The sequence below is a fragment of the Pestalotiopsis fici genome (genome assembly GCF_000516985.1).
Source record: "Pestalotiopsis fici W106-1 unplaced genomic scaffold PFICI_Scf_3, whole genome shotgun sequence".
Classification (NCBI taxonomy): domain Eukaryota; kingdom Fungi; phylum Ascomycota; class Sordariomycetes; order Amphisphaeriales; family Sporocadaceae; genus Pestalotiopsis; species Pestalotiopsis fici.
This window is the reverse complement of record NW_006917093.1, coordinates 4,096,549-4,114,212: the sequence shown is the minus strand read 5'-3', so window position 1 is coordinate 4,114,212 and position 17,664 is coordinate 4,096,549. Positions and strand designations below refer to the sequence as shown.

Here is a 17,664-nt window from a genome sequence, read left to right as displayed (position 1 = left end):
AAGAGATCACCACCTCCATCCTACCTAGAATCCGACATCATCGCCGCTGCTGAAACGTGTCGATCATCGCCCAATTCTTTCTCTTCTTCTTGCCTTCACTTGTGTCTTTCATTTTTTCCACCCATCCTTCGCCGTCGACTACTTTGTCACGAACTCATACATCCCTTTCAGATCACAAACCCCAGTCCTAACCTGCCTACCTGACCCGACTCTCATTACTCGCAACGGCCCACGACCCCGCCATCGAATACCCTCAATCCGCTGCGAGCGAACCACGACCGACATTTCCACACATTTGCGTACGGCAGCAAACACCCGTCAGCATGTCGTGGAAACTTACCAAGAGTAAGTTCAGTCTGCTACTTGACCAGAATCATGGTCCTCCTTGCCTCGCGCTATCCATTGCCAACTCCGGTCCGCCGTTCTGAGCGGCTTGGCCTGTGATTGATTACCAATGTTTTTCGGCCTCGTGTGACCACGGATAGGCATCGCGCAGACTACAGATTGAGAAGGAAGGAGACAAATACTGACGTTCTATTACAGAGCTGAAGGAAACCCATTTGGGTCCTCCCTCCATCTTCTCTAGATCCGGCTCAACATCTACCATCACAGACAAGGATGAAAAGCTAGGAGCGCCCCCAACCAGCTCCTCGACTCCTGCCCCTCCGGACAATGCCATCGGTATGTTGGTTCGTATATCACGACATGCGCATAGTCGTGAATTCAAAGAAGCGAATTGCTAAACATAATTCTCCTCTAGCTGCCTCAGAGGCCATGGTACAACAACCTGTTCTGACGCCACCGAAGCCCGGTATCCTCGTTGTCACACTCCACGAAGGTCAAGGATTCTCCTTGCCCGAGCAGCACCGACAAGCTTTTGCCTCATCAGGTCATCAGGGCTCCGTGTCAACTGGCAGCGCGCTGAGCGGCTCCGTGCGGCCAGGATCGAGGGGTGCCCCGTCCTCCTTTGTAAATGGCCGACCTCAGACCTCGGGAGGCGGCTTTCAAGGAATCCCTACCAACCACGGCAGATTCTCTAGCAAATATCTGCCGTATGCCCTGCTGGATTTCGACAAGGTTCAGGTCTTTGTCAACTCGGTATCAGGCAACCCGGAGAACCCGCTCTGGGCTGGCGACAACACTCAATTCAAGTTCGATGTTTCCAGAGTGACTGAGCTCGCCGTGCATTTGTATATGCGCAACCCTAACGCAGCACCTGGAACTGGCCGCAGCCAAGACATTTTCCTTGGCGTTGTGAGGATTAACCCGCGGATGGAATCGAAGCGCCCATTTGTTGAAGACCCAAAGGCAAGCAAGAAGGATCGTGAAAAGGCCGCGGCAGAATTCGCAGAGAAGGAACGGCAGGCAGGCCACAGTGGAGTCCAGTGGGCAGATGTCCAGTATGGTACTGGTAAACTCAAGATCGGCGTTGAATACGTTGAGAACGTTGCTGGCAAGCTGACCATTGAGGATTTTGAGCTGCTCAAGGTTGTTGGCAAGGGCAGCTTTGGCAAAGTCATGCAGGTGCGCAAGAAGGACACAAACCGAATTTACGCCCTCAAAACCATCAGAAAAGCGCACATCATCTCGCGGTCTGAGGTTGCGCATACACTTGCAGAGAGATCTGTGCTCGCACAGATTAACAACCCCTTCATCGTGCCCCTCAAGTTCACTTTCCAGTCTCCAGAAAAGCTGTACTTTGTGTTGGCATTCGTCAACGGTGGCGAGCTATTCCACCACCTCCAGATGGAGCAGCGCTTCGATGTCAACCGCGCCCGATTCTATACGGCCGAGCTTCTCTGCGCACTGGAGTGTCTCCACGGCTTCAACGTCATCTACAGAGATTTGAAGCCTGAGAACATTCTCCTTGACTACCAAGGCCACATCGCTCTTTGCGACTTTGGTTTGTGCAAGTTGGACATGAAGGATGAGGACCGCACCAACACCTTCTGCGGTACCCCAGAGTATCTGGCACCTGAGCTTCTCATGGGTCAGGGCTACAACAAGACCGTGGATTGGTGGACTCTCGGCGTCCTTTTGTACGAAATGTTGACAGGACTTCCGCCATTCTACGACGAGAACACCAACGAGATGTACCGCAAGATCCTTGGCGAGCCTCTGCACTTCCCCGGTCCCGAGGTTGTGCCTCCTGCTGCCAAGGATCTACTTACAAAGCTCCTCAACCGAGATCCGGCAGAGAGATTGGGTGCTGGAGGCAGTGCCGAGATCAAGGCTCACCCCTTCTTCCACGCCATCGATTGGAGAAAGCTACTTCAGCGAAAGTATGAGCCTACTTTCAAGCCAAGTGTGGTAAGTAAAATTATATACCCTGTTTGTTCACAATGTTCTGACCGATATTTAGGCCGATGCACTTGACACCAAGAACTTTGACAAGGAATTCACTAGAGAAGTGCCGCAAGACTCCTATGTCGAGGGTCAGCCACTGTCCCAGACTGATCAGGAGCAATTCGTTGGCTTCAGTTACAACCGACCTTTCGCTCTTGGTGAGGCAGGCGGCAGTGTGAGGGACCCCAGTTTCGTGGGAAGCGTGCAAGACCGTCGACGATAGATGATCATGTTGGAATAGAATGGTTTGAGGAGTCATTTCTCTCTGACCCTCCTGTTAGGCATCGACTTGGGAGCGATGCTCAAACTGCAAGCCGCGAACCGGATGTCGTGGGCAATTCGCAACCACAAATAAACACGGAGATTGGAAGCAAGCGCGAACAATCCTGGGGTGTCTGGTTTTCAGTTGGCCGATAGATACCATTGAAGAGGTCACGATACAGGGACCTGGGCAATCATTTTTCCTTGTCTGATCCAAGTGACGGAGAGGAGCATCAGGTCTACTCAGGAGTCTGGCTTATGGAATTTGGTCGCTGGGGCGTAGGCTATCACGCCGGCATTTACTTCTAGAGTCATGAAGGAATCAGGACCTGTACATATCGGGAGAAGCCAGGACTTGACAGCAGAGGAGAGAATTGACTGATGTCCCAATGATATCCTCTATGTGTGTAAAATACGTTATATTCTCCAGATTCGTGTTGCGGGACTTCCAGCTTCGGAAGTCAGTCCTGGACAGAGCTTAACGATTAATGTTTAAGCTGGTAGGTCCAACATCAGTCTAGTAATATAATAAGTATATAAAGCAGAGTGGTTGGGACTTAGTAAGACAACCTTTAACGCTTATATAATATTGCCTATAAAAGCAATTTAACACAAAGGTGTTTAAATATATATCAAAAAAATAAAAAAAATAAAAAGAAAATAAAAGAAAATAAAAAAAATTAAGAAAGATTTTCTTTTTTTTTTATAATATTTATATTTATATTATTATAGCTTTATGGTTATAATAATATATACGCCCTTTAATTATGCTTGTCCTTTTTCGATCTGGACTTTTTGCTTCTATTTTCCGACTTCTTTGACTTCTTGTCCTTGTCTTTGCCTTTACCCTTTTTCTTCTTCCTCTTACGGCGCCTTTCTTCGCCGCTGTCGGTGGAATCAGCTCCATCTGCCGACGATTCCGAGGACTCGGAGCTACTGTCGGACGAGCTGGAGCTTGAATCCGAGGAGAGGTCAGAGCTCGAGTCAATGAGATCAGGCTTTCTGTCTGGGCGGCCCTCGACCTCGTAATCCCAACGGACTTGTTCGCGGCGTGCCTTGGCCGCTTGATCCGCGCCGCCGTGGGTATGCCAGAGATAGGAATCAAATTGAATCGACGCGTGGGCAATGGTCTTGAACTGCTTCTTGCCCATAACGGCCTGACGCTCGCCTTCGCCCTCACCGTCGTCGCGGACATCGAACTCGGCTAGGGCAATAGCTGTTTGGAAAGCGTTGCGAATCTGCCGGCCATTCCATGACACTAAAATATTCGTTGGTGATTAGACCTTTAATGTAGTCTTTGCTACTTACGAGTTTCAAAATGTTTCCTGGCAAACTTGAGTATCTTTTCGTCCTGGACCTGTATACTTCGCTGACCTGCCAGCTCCCTCTTGGAGTTCAGTTCTCGAACTCGGCGAATGTTCATCTCGAAGATCTGTTGAGTCTGCTTGCGGTCAAGCTTTGGGTAGTATAGAGTCAAATGCAAGCGCGACCGGAATGCATCATCAAAAGATCCGACTCGGTTGGTCGTTAGGAACAGAATACCAGCATAATATTCTAGGATTCTTAGGAATACTGCAGAATATTTGTCAGAAATAGATAAAAGGAAATAAATAAAAAAAAAAAAAAGGAAGAAAAAAGAGAAAAAAGAGAAAAAAGAGAAAAAACTTGTCTTACCCGAAACCAGTCCATTCCTCTTGATGTCATCTCGCTGTTTCTATAGTTAGCTAAACTTGACTAGATGAGTCCTTTGTACAAGACTCACGCTTCTCTTCGCGAGAAACACATCAGCTTCATCCAGCAACATAACACAGCCCCATTTGTGTGCCAGTGTGAAATGCTTCTGAAGGTTTCGCTCTACCTCGTCAGGTTCGTATCCAATATCACCACAGGTGATGGGAAACAGCGGTCTTTTAGTGAAAGCCGCAACACACTCTGGAGCAGTTATCAGAATTAGCCACCTCAGGAGTCCGGGTTGGCTTTGTATTACCTGCAGTTGATGTTTTGCCCACTCCTGGCTCGCCGTGAAGCAGAATGATACATCCTTTGCCTGATTTTGGCGATATCAGTGTCTGGTCTATGGCAATTTTGGCTGGAAGAAGCATACCTTTACCGCGGACAATGTCCACCTCTGCGGAATTCTTCTTCATGCCACCAGTCGCACGTGATCCTGCTGCATGATTTTCAACCACAGCTCTGACCATTTCCTTGTGGCCTGCGGGAAGAATCAAATCTTTCCAGCCGTCTTCGTACTGGGTGTCTTGCAGCAAAGTCAAATCGAGAGCAACTTGAAGCTAGATCAGCAACAAGACTATACATGGAATCGTGAAAATTACCCCATTTTCGATCTCTCAAGGCAAATGCATAGGCCAACCCAGGCAACAGCAGAATATCTTCGTTGGCTTCCATGGCTGTGATGAGTTCTGGAATCGCAGGATCTGAGGCCACTGTGCCGACAATCGGGTATCCTTGAACCGTCTCAGTGATGGCAGCTCGTGCTCTGCTGATAAGGAGGCTCTGATGATGATAGTACTGCGGGAGCAAGTCCGTTAAGTATGTCTTCTAGTTTATGGTAGTAATTTTGGATTTATCGACACATACCCAATCTACTGTTCGATTTGTTCGTGACGACATTGTCATTTCGAGCGACTCGGCTCGAGCACTTTTTGCTGTACTGTTATAAAAGTCGAGATACGGCACGCAAAATGGGGGACGCCAGCTTGGAATATTTTGATACGCCAATGCAAAATCGACAATCACGGGTGTGTCGATCTATTCTACTGTAAGCATCTCATAATTTTCGCTCATTGAAGAAAGGGGTTAGACATACTTCTTCTTTGTTGTTATGACTGTCAATCCACGCCGCCCCAGCATACAGTTTATGACTGGCCTCGCATACCTCGACAAAGGACTTTCCTCGAGCGGCAAGGAACTTGCGCATTCCTTCTTCGCCATGAATATCGCCAGACGACGCGTAAGCCAGAGGATACGCATCCAGATCAGTGATGACCATTTCGGTATCAAACGGCCGGAATGTAAACGTGTCTGTCACGACATCGAAGCGGTATCCCCCAATATCAAGAAAGTAGCATATCAGCTTTAATGGCACATGCGTATTCGCCATTCTTCCTCTGGGGCCAATTGGGCTCGCATATCGTCTGCCGCCAACGACCGAGATGATCTTGTAAGCTTGTGGAGTGTCCCGTCCAAAGCCCTGCCTGTAAATGACTGGCGCAGGTACACCCGGGGGTTTTCTCGTACCGTTTCGCGACACGTCTGACGGTGCCGGTGGTACAGTCGCAGTCGGTAGAGCCGTTCTTTGTTGGCAGTAGATAATGTCACCCGGCTTGTAGAGCATCCACAAATCCTCGAAACCAATGGTTTTGAGATCTCCAGCCCGAGCATTCCTATACTTCTGAAGGGGCTCTGCCAGGTGCTCATCCATGAAGTCCAGCAGAAATTTGATCTGGGCACCGAGATTCATCTCCAATCCACCACCGTCGCCGTTGAATTCGCGCTCTGATGTGCTATGTTCGGCCTTTTGGGAGGCTTTTAAGGACTCTTTTGACGTTGTGGTCTTGAGTCTGAGCATATATGTTAGCAATTTGTTTTTAGGGGATGTCTTGTTTCGTATAATACCCTACTAGGTACCTAGGCATGCAGAATACTTACCCATCATCCTTGTACTTCTTCATTTTCTCCTCCAAGAGCTCTCTGTTCTGTATCAACCATCGAAATGGCCTGTAGAAGGATAAAGTGTCGTCCGCCCTTGGCCTATGACGCCTCGTCCGCCGTAGGTCTTTCACATCTATCAATCCCGGCCCGGGAGGCTCGGGAGGCTGTGGAGGCCCGCTAGGTGAAGCCATGGTGAGACCACCAGTATGGATGACTACAACAAAATGTGTTAGCAACTGTCTGGTGGGGTAGACCATTGAGTTTGAAGCAGCTCTTTTGGGCATTTTGTCTGAGTTTACTCTCTCGAAGCACCGATTTGGGCAATGCTCGCTCGAGACAACCCAGGGAAGGGAGAAATGACATCGGAAGTTGCTTACTGAGGCTCTTGAAAACGGGTGACTCGATGCAGATCTGGAGTATATCAATCTCACCAGCGACAACTTTGCCTTTCTGGCCAGCCGATTCACTGTTTTCAGGAGCCGCGCCATCGTTGATATCGTCCCAGCGTACTCGGATGAAAGGTTCGATCTTGTCGTCATAAAATCGATTGAGTTCATCAACATCCTTCTGGTAGAAGAATTGAGATTTGAGTTCGAATGCCGTTGAATGGGAATCTTCCTCGCTGCTTTCGGCGCTGTCGTGCTCGTCCTCATCGCTCGAGTCCTCATCGTCACCATCACTTGCCTTCTCATCATCCTCAACACCAGAAGATGATTTCTCTTTCCCCTCTTTTCCTTCGGATGTGACGGATCCATGGGGCTTGTCGCTTTCTTTGCTGGCTTTAGCGTCATCAAGTTCGTCGACTCCTTCCTTTTGGCGCTCGGCCGAAGCTTGGGTTTCTGCATCGTCCTTGCTGCTCTCAGGATCTAGATTGTCCTTGGCAGAAACACTGGTGGTAGCTTCTTCCCCACTCTTGACCTTCTCTTCTTTGCTCTCGTTTCCTACTTCCTTCTCTCTGGGCAGTTCGGGTTCTTGTTTGGCATTCTTCTTTCTTCTCCGTGATTGTCGCTCCGAGACGTCGCTTTCGCTATCCGTAAGGGCGTCCTCAAGTTTCTGTATCTTTTCTTGCAGATACTTCATATTCTTCCACAATTTCTTCAGCGCTGTCGATGTTGTCTTGTTCTCCTCCAATCTCTCCAACGCTTCGACTTCTGACCCAGAAAGAGTGAGACTAGTGGCCGTCGAAGTGCTACGGGAACGTTGCGATCGGCGTCTGCGTTCAGCCCTGCTGCCTCTGGTTCTTTTTCGCTTTTCATGTTTCTCTGCATTATGTCTGTCGTGCCAGTCCTTTACGTTTTCTGAATATGGCAGGCCATCGATGGGAGGACCCACGCTTGACCCCGAGCTTGTGGAACTGCTGTCGCTGTCCCTATCGCTGCCCTTCTTTCTCAACTTGGTCTTCTTCTTCTTCTTCTTATCCATCTTTAAATTATTCAACTGAATGAAATCGCCAGGCCCAGTCATCGCTGCTTGGCCAGTCATCTCTGTTGAATGAAAACGGCCTTGGGCTACCTGGTGTTGATCAAACTATCTCTCCAGAGTTGTACAGTAAAGCATGCGTCAAAAACGCAAAACTCACTGATAAAGAATTATTGATCACCGAGGAGCGATGAGTCCTTGGGACCGCGTGACAGACGAGCGACCAAAATAAGCAAACCACACTTTTGGGGGCTGAAAGTTCAGCTGCAGAACATCCCCGCGCCATCGCCAAGTTTAGAAACAAGTCGCGCCCAATAATCCTTGCTCAAGCATCCAATAGCTTTGATTACATCTCGCGTCCAGCCGGAAGGATCATGGCTCAATGCTACGCTGCAACTACACAACCAGTTAAATCTGAGGGACTTGAAGCACACCTTCTGCGATTCGATACATAGTACTCTGTACACACGACAATCTGGGTAAAGTGAGATAAGGGAATGGGTACCTAGTAGTGTGCGTAGGTCCCGGTACTGAAACTAGCGTACTCTTCTGTACTATGTATGGGAGATTTTGCCGCAATTCTACTACTCTGTGATGTTGCATAGCACCGATCCCACTTTCTTTCTATCGTCGAGGCTTGAGAGCTAACGATACTTTTGGTGCAACACTTTGTAGGGGAAGACATGATGAGGCTGTGCAGGCAAATTCCCCCACCCCCCAGTTTCTAAGTAACCTTACTCCCCTCTAAGAGTTATACCTTCAAAACTCATGCTCAATCATACATCTTCAAGCTTTGTTCAATGAGAAATTGAGAGATTGTTCCTGGGCGCGTCTATGGCGACAACTGAAGCCCCGCCGCCCATGGGGCTGACACGATCCCGCACCCTGACAAATAGCGCGGCCGAGTTTCTCGAGCTTCGGAGTGATGAGACTATCGGAGCTGAATTGGCCGAGCTGTCACCAGAATTTGTGCCAGAACTGGATCGATTCGTCCCGCGTGATGAGGTACTGCAGCAGGACTACTTTGCCGAGTCACAGAAGCGAGTAGAAAAATTCAAGGAGACACTGGCACTATTCCAGAAGAACCTCATTGACCGAAAAGTCGACAAAAAATATGAAATTGAGATCAAAGATGCAAGCTCCTACACCTTGGAAGATGTTCTCAAGATTGCAAAGGTTGTCCAGAAAAAGCATAGCGATGCAGACCAGGTGCATAGTTGCATGGGACGACTTAAAAAGTTCTTCCATGCCACCGGGAGGAATGCGACTACGTTCAAAAGGCTTCTCACCTTTGTGCCGGACGATGTTTATGGCTCCGTAATATGCGGAGGGTTCACTGTCATTCTTGGTGTACGCTCCCATTGCGTGGTCGAATATAGTTGGATTGACTCTCCTAATACTGACTGAAATGTCCCCACAGACCTTGGAACGCCTAGAGACTTTGCGCACCGATATGTACATGGCCCTCGATAAGATCCCAACAACTCTTGGACGGTTGCATGAGCTCCTCGACGTACACTATCAATCGCCCAAGTTGAAACACTATGGTGATGGTCTTTTGGTTGCCGTGTTTGTTCTCTTGGAGCTCATCGTCAGAGAGTTATCAGGAAGCGCAGCGAGTAAGTGTATCTCGAGTAGTGGCGGGCTACCATGATAACCAGGTGCGGTAGAAAAGATATTCAAAGCCCCATTTCGCGGTGGTCGGTACGGCTACACAATTGATGAGGCAATCAAGTCTCTCGAGGAAGCCGTGAGAGAATTCGAGATTGAAGCAAGGATCTGTGATTCTCAGCGCCTAGGTCAAGTGGACATTGTGACAAGGAGAACATTATTGACTGCTGCGCGCGTCGAAACAGAGACAAAGAAGACAGAACAGGGAGTAAGTCGGTTGACCCACGGTAGGTGACCCGAGTTATAAATCGATCCAGCAAGTTCTTTTGACCGCTGACTATCACCTAGATCTCACAAACTTTGCAAGTCGGCAAGAACACTTTGCGCAGCAATTCAGAGAAGACCAAGCCGCCGATAGTCAGAAGATCTTGGCGAGTACGGAAGAACTACGTGACCAGATAAAACAAAGCCAAATTGAGCACCAAAGACACGGTGCTCAAGTACATCAGGTTTTCTATTGTTTCCTGACGTCTAGTCCGTCGTTCGACTCCAAGACTGGTACTCGTAAGACCTTCCACAGTTGTTCATGGCATCAGCGCTGCATTCTAATCATGACATTACAGTGGACCGATATCAGGCTCAGCGACGTCTGATACGGGAGCTCACTCCTGGCTCCTCGTTTGAAGTCGATGACAAAGAGTCTGGGCCGATGCCTTTTAGCGAGACAGCAAAGGCTTTAGTTGACTCGTGGAATAAAGTCACGGGAAATGCAAAACAGGTCGCAGAAAATGATCTGCAACAGGCAATAGGAGAGATCACTGCAAAGGAGCATGAACCGGCAGAGCATATTCGTGTAGAGCACGACCGTGTCGGCTACATTCTCACCTCTGCAGAATTGATGGCCTGGCTTCTGGCTGCCGAGTCTTCTCTTCTGGTAGTACAGAGCAATTCGGAAACTGGAGAAGAGCATACATCTTCTTCTTATAGTTCTGCACTACTTGTCGGCGTTATTCAGAAGATCAACCAATTTCCCGTGCTCCATCATTTCTCAGCAACACGCGCCGCCGCACCAGACGACCGGAAGCTGAGGGGAGCAGCCGGCCTTTATATCTCTCTAATTACGCAGTTGTTGGATCATCTCCAAAGCCAAGGTCACAATGTGGAACTTGATTTTCTAGAAAGGGTCATCCGCCATCTCAAGAAAGGCGAGCGAAAAACTCGACAACTTCGTCGGACCTTCCAAGAGCTGGTTGACAGGCTTCCAATTGGGTCAGGACTCTTCATCATCGTGGATTCGCTTTGGAAGCTGCAGGACTCTGAGAGCGATGAAGAAGTGGAACATTTACTGAAATTGGTCAAGAGTGACGCAAGGCAAATCAAATTGTTTGTGACAGACGCATTGTCATTGCGCATAATCGACCCTCTCACGGCTTGGATGAAGAAAACTCAACGCCGCGCGGAAAAGAAGGACCTTGCTACACCAAAGGAGAGAGTTTGTGTATTGGAACCTCCTGATGATGTGGATGGCTGCCACACCGACTTTAATGTTGCTTGGATCAAGGAAGAACTCCAAGGTTCAGTGGAGAAAGCGAACCTGTCACGGTCTGGATCTTCTGTTGGCAGTGGTGGAGTCTAATTGGTCTACCGTATTCATCAAAACTTGCATCAAGTTTCAAATGCCTCCATGTGGTGATGATTATATGGAATAAATGTCAGTCTCGAACTAGCTTCATGATGCTTAAAGAGTCGTGGTATTAGTGTTCGGCAACTTGAAACCTCCCGGAACCCGTGTTTGCAGAATTTGCTCTGGGTCATACTTGGCCGACACCTGCTGCAGAAAGGCAATGTTCTCTTGGCCATAGGTCGCAATCGGATCCTGCGTCTTGTCGGCATAGTTGAGGTACGCGAACTCGACGTCAGTGCCCGTCTCGAGGCTGCGCTGCCTGACAGTCTCGCGATATGAAACCAGGTGCGCCCTCGCCGTGTCTTCCAGCTCTGAGCCCTGGAACACCATGAAAACCTGAAAGAGCACACTGTTGCCTTGTTCTCGGTCCATGCCCAACACATTACCGCCTCTTTCCACGCCGTGGTCAAACAGAATCTTGGGAAGGGGCTGGAAGACGGTGTAGAGGCTAAAGGTCTCATCACCTGTAGCATTTTTCCAGTTGGTAATAAAGGCATTGTGCTGATCTACAATAAATTGTAGAATCTCGGGGTCATTTTTGACGGTGATGGCGAACCAAACATTTCTTGAGTTTAGATGGTTAGACACTAGGTTCCAGGCAGCTTGACTGGGGTTGATGAGGACTCACTGGTTACCCTTGGCGAACTCGAGCTCCTTTGCGAAATTCAAATGAGTATCCTCTCGAAGGGTTGAAGATACGGTCGGCTCAATGGCCGCATACTCTGCATATGCCGACGCGTTGACAGTTCCAGTAGTATCATGCAGCGCCGAAATAATGACGGTTTCGTTGGACCCCGCAACCCACGACCAGAAGGAGAAACATGACCCCAATTGATAATTGACAATATTGTCGACGAAATTTGAGAATGCCGCCACGACCTGGTTCGTGGCGCTGTTGGGGTGGATGACGAGCCCGCCGTAGATGTTGCCCTGTTCAAACGCTTGTATGTCAAAGCGCGTTACGATACCGAAATTGGAGGAGCCGCCCTTGAGAGCCTTCCAGAGATCGGGGTTCTGTTCGCTGTTTGCCTGGATAATTTCACTGCAGTAAATTATGAGCGATTTTTATTCCAGGCGAGGTCCTTCAACCGTAAACCACTTACCCAGTAGCCAGGACAACTTCATAGTTGACAATGTTGTCGCAGGCAAAGCCCACCTTGCCGCTAAAGAAGTTGTTGCCACCGCCAAGAGTGAAGCCACCCACTCCCACGGTGGAAGTTCTGCCGCCTGGCGCGGTGACGCCAAAAGTCTCCTGTAGAATATATTAGTTCCTGGAGAGAATGCACTTTTCTATGTGTCTAGACTTACAAGAGTCGAGTAGACGTCTTGCCACAGCGATCCGCCCTGGATCTTGGCTACCTTATTGTCGGCGTCGTACGCTGTCTTGTTCATGAGTCCTTGAGCCATCATTAGCCATTGATTTACTTCAACATCTCAATGACCTAGATTTCTATACCAAGATCGATGGTGACTCCATCGTGTATGTCAGCCGCAGGTCCCCACGCCATATGACCACCACAGCGGACAGCCCAATTAGTCATGGACGCATCCTTCAGACTCTTGACCACTTGTGAGACCTGCTCGGTGCTAGTCGGTTGAACAATGCACGATGGGCTCCGACGGGCCGAAGCCGAGTAGTAATCGGCCTCACGGGCGACGTATTCCGTGCTGTTGGGCCGGTACACTCTGACGCCAGCAGCCTCTAGAGCAACGCACTTTGGTGGTCAAGTCAGCATGACCATGTCAAAGTATCGAGAAAGTGCTACTGAGGGACAACCCACAGTCTCTTCAATGCTCATTAATGACGAGTTCGACATGTTGTATGGACCAGAGGAAGCTGTCAAATTCAAAGTAGCGACGGTCCGTAGAAGTGCCAGGGCTGGAATCAAGGAACGCATTGTGAACTCTTTTGTTATGGATCAAGGAAAGTCAGTTGTTTTGAAACACTATCTTTTTATCCACATGGGGGTGCATCTGGGGAAAAGAGACGATGCATGCAGGACAAAGCCCACACGCATGCGTCCTAAACAACATTATAAGGCACGCAGCCCAGACAGCCAGCCTACTATTGGCATCTCCATTGAACGGCTTTTTTTCGGTCACAGGCTGACAGCTTTTCGAGTCAGCGATGATCGTCAATTCAATCAGGCAATGCAGTATTTGTGCGCGACTATTGACTTGACACATCCATGTATGGTCCGCTTCAATCCAAGTCGACAAGAGCAATTGGGTCTGATGATCAACATGTTACATTACTATGCATGTAGCGACCCATTATGAATCTCCACTATTGTTTGCTCCATCGAAAGGTCGGCACACAGTACTGTGTAATTCTGCAGGGTTTCGGCTAGCCGTCCATGAGAGAAGTCCCTGGCAGCATCAGAGGGAGACCAGAACACCTCTACAATGCGATTGAGCAGAACGGTAGATGATCCCTCGTCTTTACGACTGTGCTAATTTGCCCAAGGTATACCACCAAGTCATTTGCAAGTGTCTCGCGAAGAAATTCCACCATTTGGTCCTGGATCATGACCATGCAAGAGATCTTCGGGAACAATGGACATTCCCGCGGCCATAGGCCCGTCCCGGTGCCGAATGCGTCGTTTGACCGGCTAAGCCCTGGAGATGCATGGGGCCATGACTGCGTTATGGTTGGATTGCGTTATGGTTGGATTGATAGTCCCCGTCAGATCCAGTACGGAAGAAGAAACCTAGTAATGTTCACCGGCAAGTGGATTCCGATGCTGCTTGGAAGTCCACAAGACCCTTGAAAGGATGTGATGTGATTTGACTACACAGTTGCCCCAGTTTGATTTTGCGGAGCCAGCCAGGCTGGAGTAGACCGATGAGCTTCCTCGCTGCCGGCATTGCTGGGGCGGGATGAGGTCGCATGTTTGCTTGAGTTGAATGTTTGCACAACAACTCGGCCGACTTTGAAAATTCAAGCATATTCACCATCTGATTGAGATGAAATGGCGTTTTCTTGACATTTTGCTGTCGCTCTTTCAAATCAGGAATATCTATTCTAAATTATATCGGGAAAATAAAGTTTGATTAACTAGCATTCAACGCGGCCTGAAGCATCTCGAAATGATACCATGCCTGTGTAGGTTGGTAGGCAATATTGTACAATGTCTTGGCTGCAGCATTATACCCCTTGCTCCGTAGCCCTTCTTAAATGTCATATTCAGTCCCTGTTTCCCGAATTCCCCGTGACAGGGTTCGGTAACGGGCAAGGTATGTAAACTGTAGATCAGCCTTCTCCCTTTTTCTTCGTCATGCAGAGCGTCTTGGTTTACTCCTTGCGTCGGCGCTCAATTATGGCTGTCAGTACGGGTATCGAGTACCCTCAACACTGTAGTGATATTTACTCACAAATCTCAAATTTTCTTCGTCCAGAATCAGATATTTCAAAAACATTGGCCGTAAAGTAAACTCCTTGAGCCGGGCAGTTGCTTCTAGCCGAGGATACGGCTTAGTACCATCCATTGATAATAACCCCAGTACACCTGACATTGATTGCAACGATTCGCGGTGGAGAAAAGCCTGAATACGACGTCGAGAGCATGTTCGGGTAGTAGTTCTTTGAGTCTTCAATGATACAGGATTTGGTGGTCCACGCAACCGGGGGGCTCATCGACACACACACCCTTGCATAAAACACAACCGTCAGGGCCAGTGCCGTCACAAGAAGTCAAGGTTCATGATCCGATGATACTTTGACAACTCAAAGACCATTTTTCAACATGGCATTCCTCCCAATACTTGAATCCTGTTTCCCTCTACTGGAATTGACCACGAAACCACCCAGCGACAATGTCTTTTCCAATCATAAACGGCACGGAAGTGCTTCTAGCAGCTCCGGATGGCTGGGTGGTAAACTTTACTCACCCATATAGGAACGAGGCCACCAAATCACACGTCCATCTCGCTTTTGGTTTAGAATTTCCGATTGCTACTCTGTTCCTGATACAGAGGCTATACACATCATATTTTGTTTTGCACAAGCTCCAAATCGAGGATTGTAGGTGCATGGCTCGCTGTTTCGCTTAGCAGCTCAATGACTAATCTGAGAATAGACTTGATAACTGCCGGCTGGGTATGAGACTTAGCTCTTGCAGCTTCAGTGTACGGGTTGGGACTGATTTTCAATGGCCAGGCATTTTTGTTCGCGACACAAGCGATGATGTTGCATCTTTTCCGCCGAGGACTTGTCGGTCTTCACGCTTGGGAGCAATCACTTGACAAGACCATATACATGACAGAGGTAAGATCAGCAATGCTTAATGCCCCCAGGGGGCGTCAACATGACCTCGACGCGATCTGACCGACTCTTTTTAGGTCATTCTTGCTCTCACATTAACAGCTATCGTGTAAGTCTTCTATAACCTAACTCACGCAAGGCAGTCTAATGTCTAATCAAATGAAGAATAGCGGCACCCTTTTATCAAAATTATCACTTTGCGCTTTCTACTATCGACTGTCGCCTGCCCGCTGGTACCAATACAGTATCATATTCACCAGTTTCCTCTGCATCGCATGCTTCGGGTCCGTCTTCTTTGCCGTCCTCTTTGCTTGCCGACCCGTTTCAGCTGCTTGGAATCTGCGACTCTACACAGGCGACAATTGCATTGCTCGACCGCCGTGGTATATCCTACAAGCAATCACGGGCGGCGTGACGGACCTCCTGCTCATGGTCAATCCAATTCCAACCGTGCTAGGTCTACAAATGTCTACAAAACACAAGGCGGCGTTGATTGCGTGGTTCGGTATCGGTACCATTACATTGGCTACGGCCGTGATGCGAGCTATCAGCCTCTTGTCCATGATCAGTAGCTCAGACACTCCTTGGACCATGGCCGATGCTATGTTGTGGCTGTACGTATTTGTCTCCGGCTCACATGGGGAGATGCATTGCTAATCGTGACAGAGTGGTGGAATCAAATCTCATTGTCCTTTGCGGCTGCCTTCCAACATTTAGGGTGTGGATCACCCACGTCTTTTCAAGAAGACGTCTTCCCTCCAAGGGCAACAGTGGAGGGGGCTCACAGGGGCAAGCTGCCCAGGGAACCCCACTGCGAACGTTTGGCCAGGGAAAAACCCGGCACTTTGATACGGTGGCAGAAATCGAGCGCGATAATATTAAGGCTGACGATGATTATAACGGGACAGAGCCTCCAACATCCCGCCACGGGGTAGCCGTCTCGGATACAGGAAGCGAGGAACGCATATTGCACACACAGACCAGAGTCATTTCCTCGTCCGAATAAGTCGCATTTTGGGTTCTATTATTCGGGTATTTTTCTCGGCTTCCCAAGCCATACGACTTTCTTGCAATACCAGATATAGTCGATTGCGCGGGTACGTAATCAGGAAAAGCTACATTGGTTCAGCGAGGTGCTGATGATGCGAGTAACTTGACAAGTCTACGCACTTATTGATTCGTGTCCTGCTCCAAACATATACAGCAAGCGCATATTCGGATCCTCACATGAGACAGATGTGTCCTACAAGTTTCATTCGTCTGCGGATTCAAAATGCTACCTTGGCCGTACTCTTGCCAGACTGGAGCAGCACCGTCCCCTGGTCACCATTCTCAGATTTACAGACCGGCAGCATTCCCTGCGAGGCTGCAACCGACAAGAACTGGTCTTGTCCCAGAGGCAAGCTATAGTATCCAACACACGCCAGCGATCTCGTCACATCTCGTCCCACCCATGGCGATGGGCGCCCCATACGTTTAAGCTTGAGCACCTTGATCCAGGGCGTTGAGTGTCAAATTGTACAGTGGCAGCATCTCGGCCCATCGCTCTGGGTAGTGTATTGTGAGGATGCTCATCATATCGTCGGACGTAATGTCCTTGGTGCCGCGAGGGCCCGAGTGATCCACAATGATTTGCTGCATCTTCCTAATCTCTTGAACCTCTTTGGCTTCATCCAGTGACGCTGGTTGCGGGGTCCATGCAGGAAGCCCTTCCTCCAGTCTGCCGGGTTTTGCGTGAGCATACGTTGGCGAGCCGGGCGGTGGACGTAGCAGGGCCTCGATGCGAAATTCCTTGATGGCACTCCTGATGTCGGGCCTGTCTCTGTCACCAAAGAATAGAGGAAGATTCCCTGGGGTGTCTTTTCTAGTGAGAGCAAGTCGTCTCAGAGGCTTTCTAAATGGTTTCCATCAATTAGTGTTTGCCATTGAGCAGGTGATCTGGATTGCCAGAACATAAGCGAGGAAATCAGCAGGGGATGGCTTCATGCCCATGTCCTTGGCCAGGGTTTGTGCCTTTGGGTCATGGATGGCGAACTTTTGATTGCAGGCCAAGCTGCCAATTGGTACTCCGGCCGCCTTTTGGCACGGCACCTTGTGGTATTTCCAGTCCTGCTTTTGGCAGCCCTTGGAGCAGTACTGGACGGCTTGGCAACGTCCGCAAGCTAAGAGATTGTCCCTTTGGCCGCTTTGGCATGCCTCATTGGCACACTTGGGCGTTGTCGGTGTAGACATTCTTTCTTTGAGGCCTAGAACCTCAGAGTCAAGGAAAAGAAGCAATGTCTTCTTGAATGTCTAGTCTTGGGCCACCTGAGCTTTACGAATTTCATAACGGTTTACTACCAGCATCAACCGTTTGATATTATCGTGCTGGGTCAGAATCGACTCGCGCTGCACTTGTCACTTATGG

The 17,664-nt window shown here is 49.1% G+C and overlaps 6 protein-coding genes across 6 annotated transcripts; 3 read left to right on the top strand and 3 right to left on the bottom strand.

The window, feature by feature from the left end:
• Positions 1 to 323: 323 nt before the first annotated feature.
• On the top strand, positions 324 to 2,569 carry PFICI_05376 (uncharacterized protein; the record flags this gene model as incomplete). The annotated part of the gene is made up of 4 exons (XM_007833957.1): positions 324 to 345; positions 544 to 681; positions 761 to 2,310; positions 2,363 to 2,569. The coding sequence occupies 4 exons, from the start codon at positions 324 to 326 to the stop codon at positions 2,567 to 2,569; spliced, it is 1,917 nt and encodes a 638-aa protein (XP_007832148.1).
• Positions 2,570 to 3,368: 799 nt separating this feature from the next.
• PFICI_05375 (uncharacterized protein) lies at positions 3,369 to 7,701 on the bottom strand (the record flags this gene model as incomplete). The annotated part of the gene is made up of 10 exons (XM_007833956.1): positions 3,369 to 3,865; positions 3,916 to 4,179; positions 4,282 to 4,315; positions 4,370 to 4,539; positions 4,595 to 4,891; positions 4,941 to 5,136; positions 5,206 to 5,376; positions 5,435 to 6,188; positions 6,277 to 6,493; positions 6,657 to 7,701. 10 exons carry the CDS (start codon positions 7,699 to 7,701, stop codon positions 3,369 to 3,371), a joined length of 3,645 nt encoding a protein of 1,214 aa, XP_007832147.1.
• An 831-nt stretch (positions 7,702 to 8,532) lies between these two features.
• On the top strand, positions 8,533 to 10,945 carry PFICI_05374 (uncharacterized protein; the record flags this gene model as incomplete). Its single annotated transcript, XM_007833955.1, has 5 exons — positions 8,533 to 9,048; positions 9,119 to 9,317; positions 9,369 to 9,577; positions 9,627 to 9,873; positions 9,933 to 10,945. 5 exons carry the CDS (start codon positions 8,533 to 8,535, stop codon positions 10,943 to 10,945), a joined length of 2,184 nt encoding a protein of 727 aa, XP_007832146.1.
• A 102-nt stretch (positions 10,946 to 11,047) lies between these two features.
• Positions 11,048 to 12,891, bottom strand: PFICI_05373 (uncharacterized protein; the record flags this gene model as incomplete). Its single annotated transcript, XM_007833954.1, has 6 exons — positions 11,048 to 11,558; positions 11,622 to 12,035; positions 12,097 to 12,245; positions 12,302 to 12,390; positions 12,450 to 12,708; positions 12,775 to 12,891. 6 exons carry the CDS (start codon positions 12,889 to 12,891, stop codon positions 11,048 to 11,050), a joined length of 1,539 nt encoding a protein of 512 aa, XP_007832145.1.
• Positions 12,892 to 15,416: 2,525 nt separating this feature from the next.
• On the top strand, positions 15,417 to 16,263 carry PFICI_05372 (uncharacterized protein; the record flags this gene model as incomplete). The annotated part of the gene is made up of 2 exons (XM_007833953.1): positions 15,417 to 15,871; positions 15,924 to 16,263. 2 exons carry the CDS (start codon positions 15,417 to 15,419, stop codon positions 16,261 to 16,263), a joined length of 795 nt encoding a protein of 264 aa, XP_007832144.1.
• Positions 16,264 to 16,733: 470 nt separating this feature from the next.
• On the bottom strand, positions 16,734 to 17,489 carry PFICI_05371 (uncharacterized protein; the record flags this gene model as incomplete). The annotated part of the gene is made up of 2 exons (XM_007833952.1): positions 16,734 to 17,147; positions 17,211 to 17,489. The coding sequence occupies 2 exons, from the start codon at positions 17,487 to 17,489 to the stop codon at positions 16,734 to 16,736; spliced, it is 693 nt and encodes a 230-aa protein (XP_007832143.1).
• Positions 17,490 to 17,664: the final 175 nt, after the last annotated feature.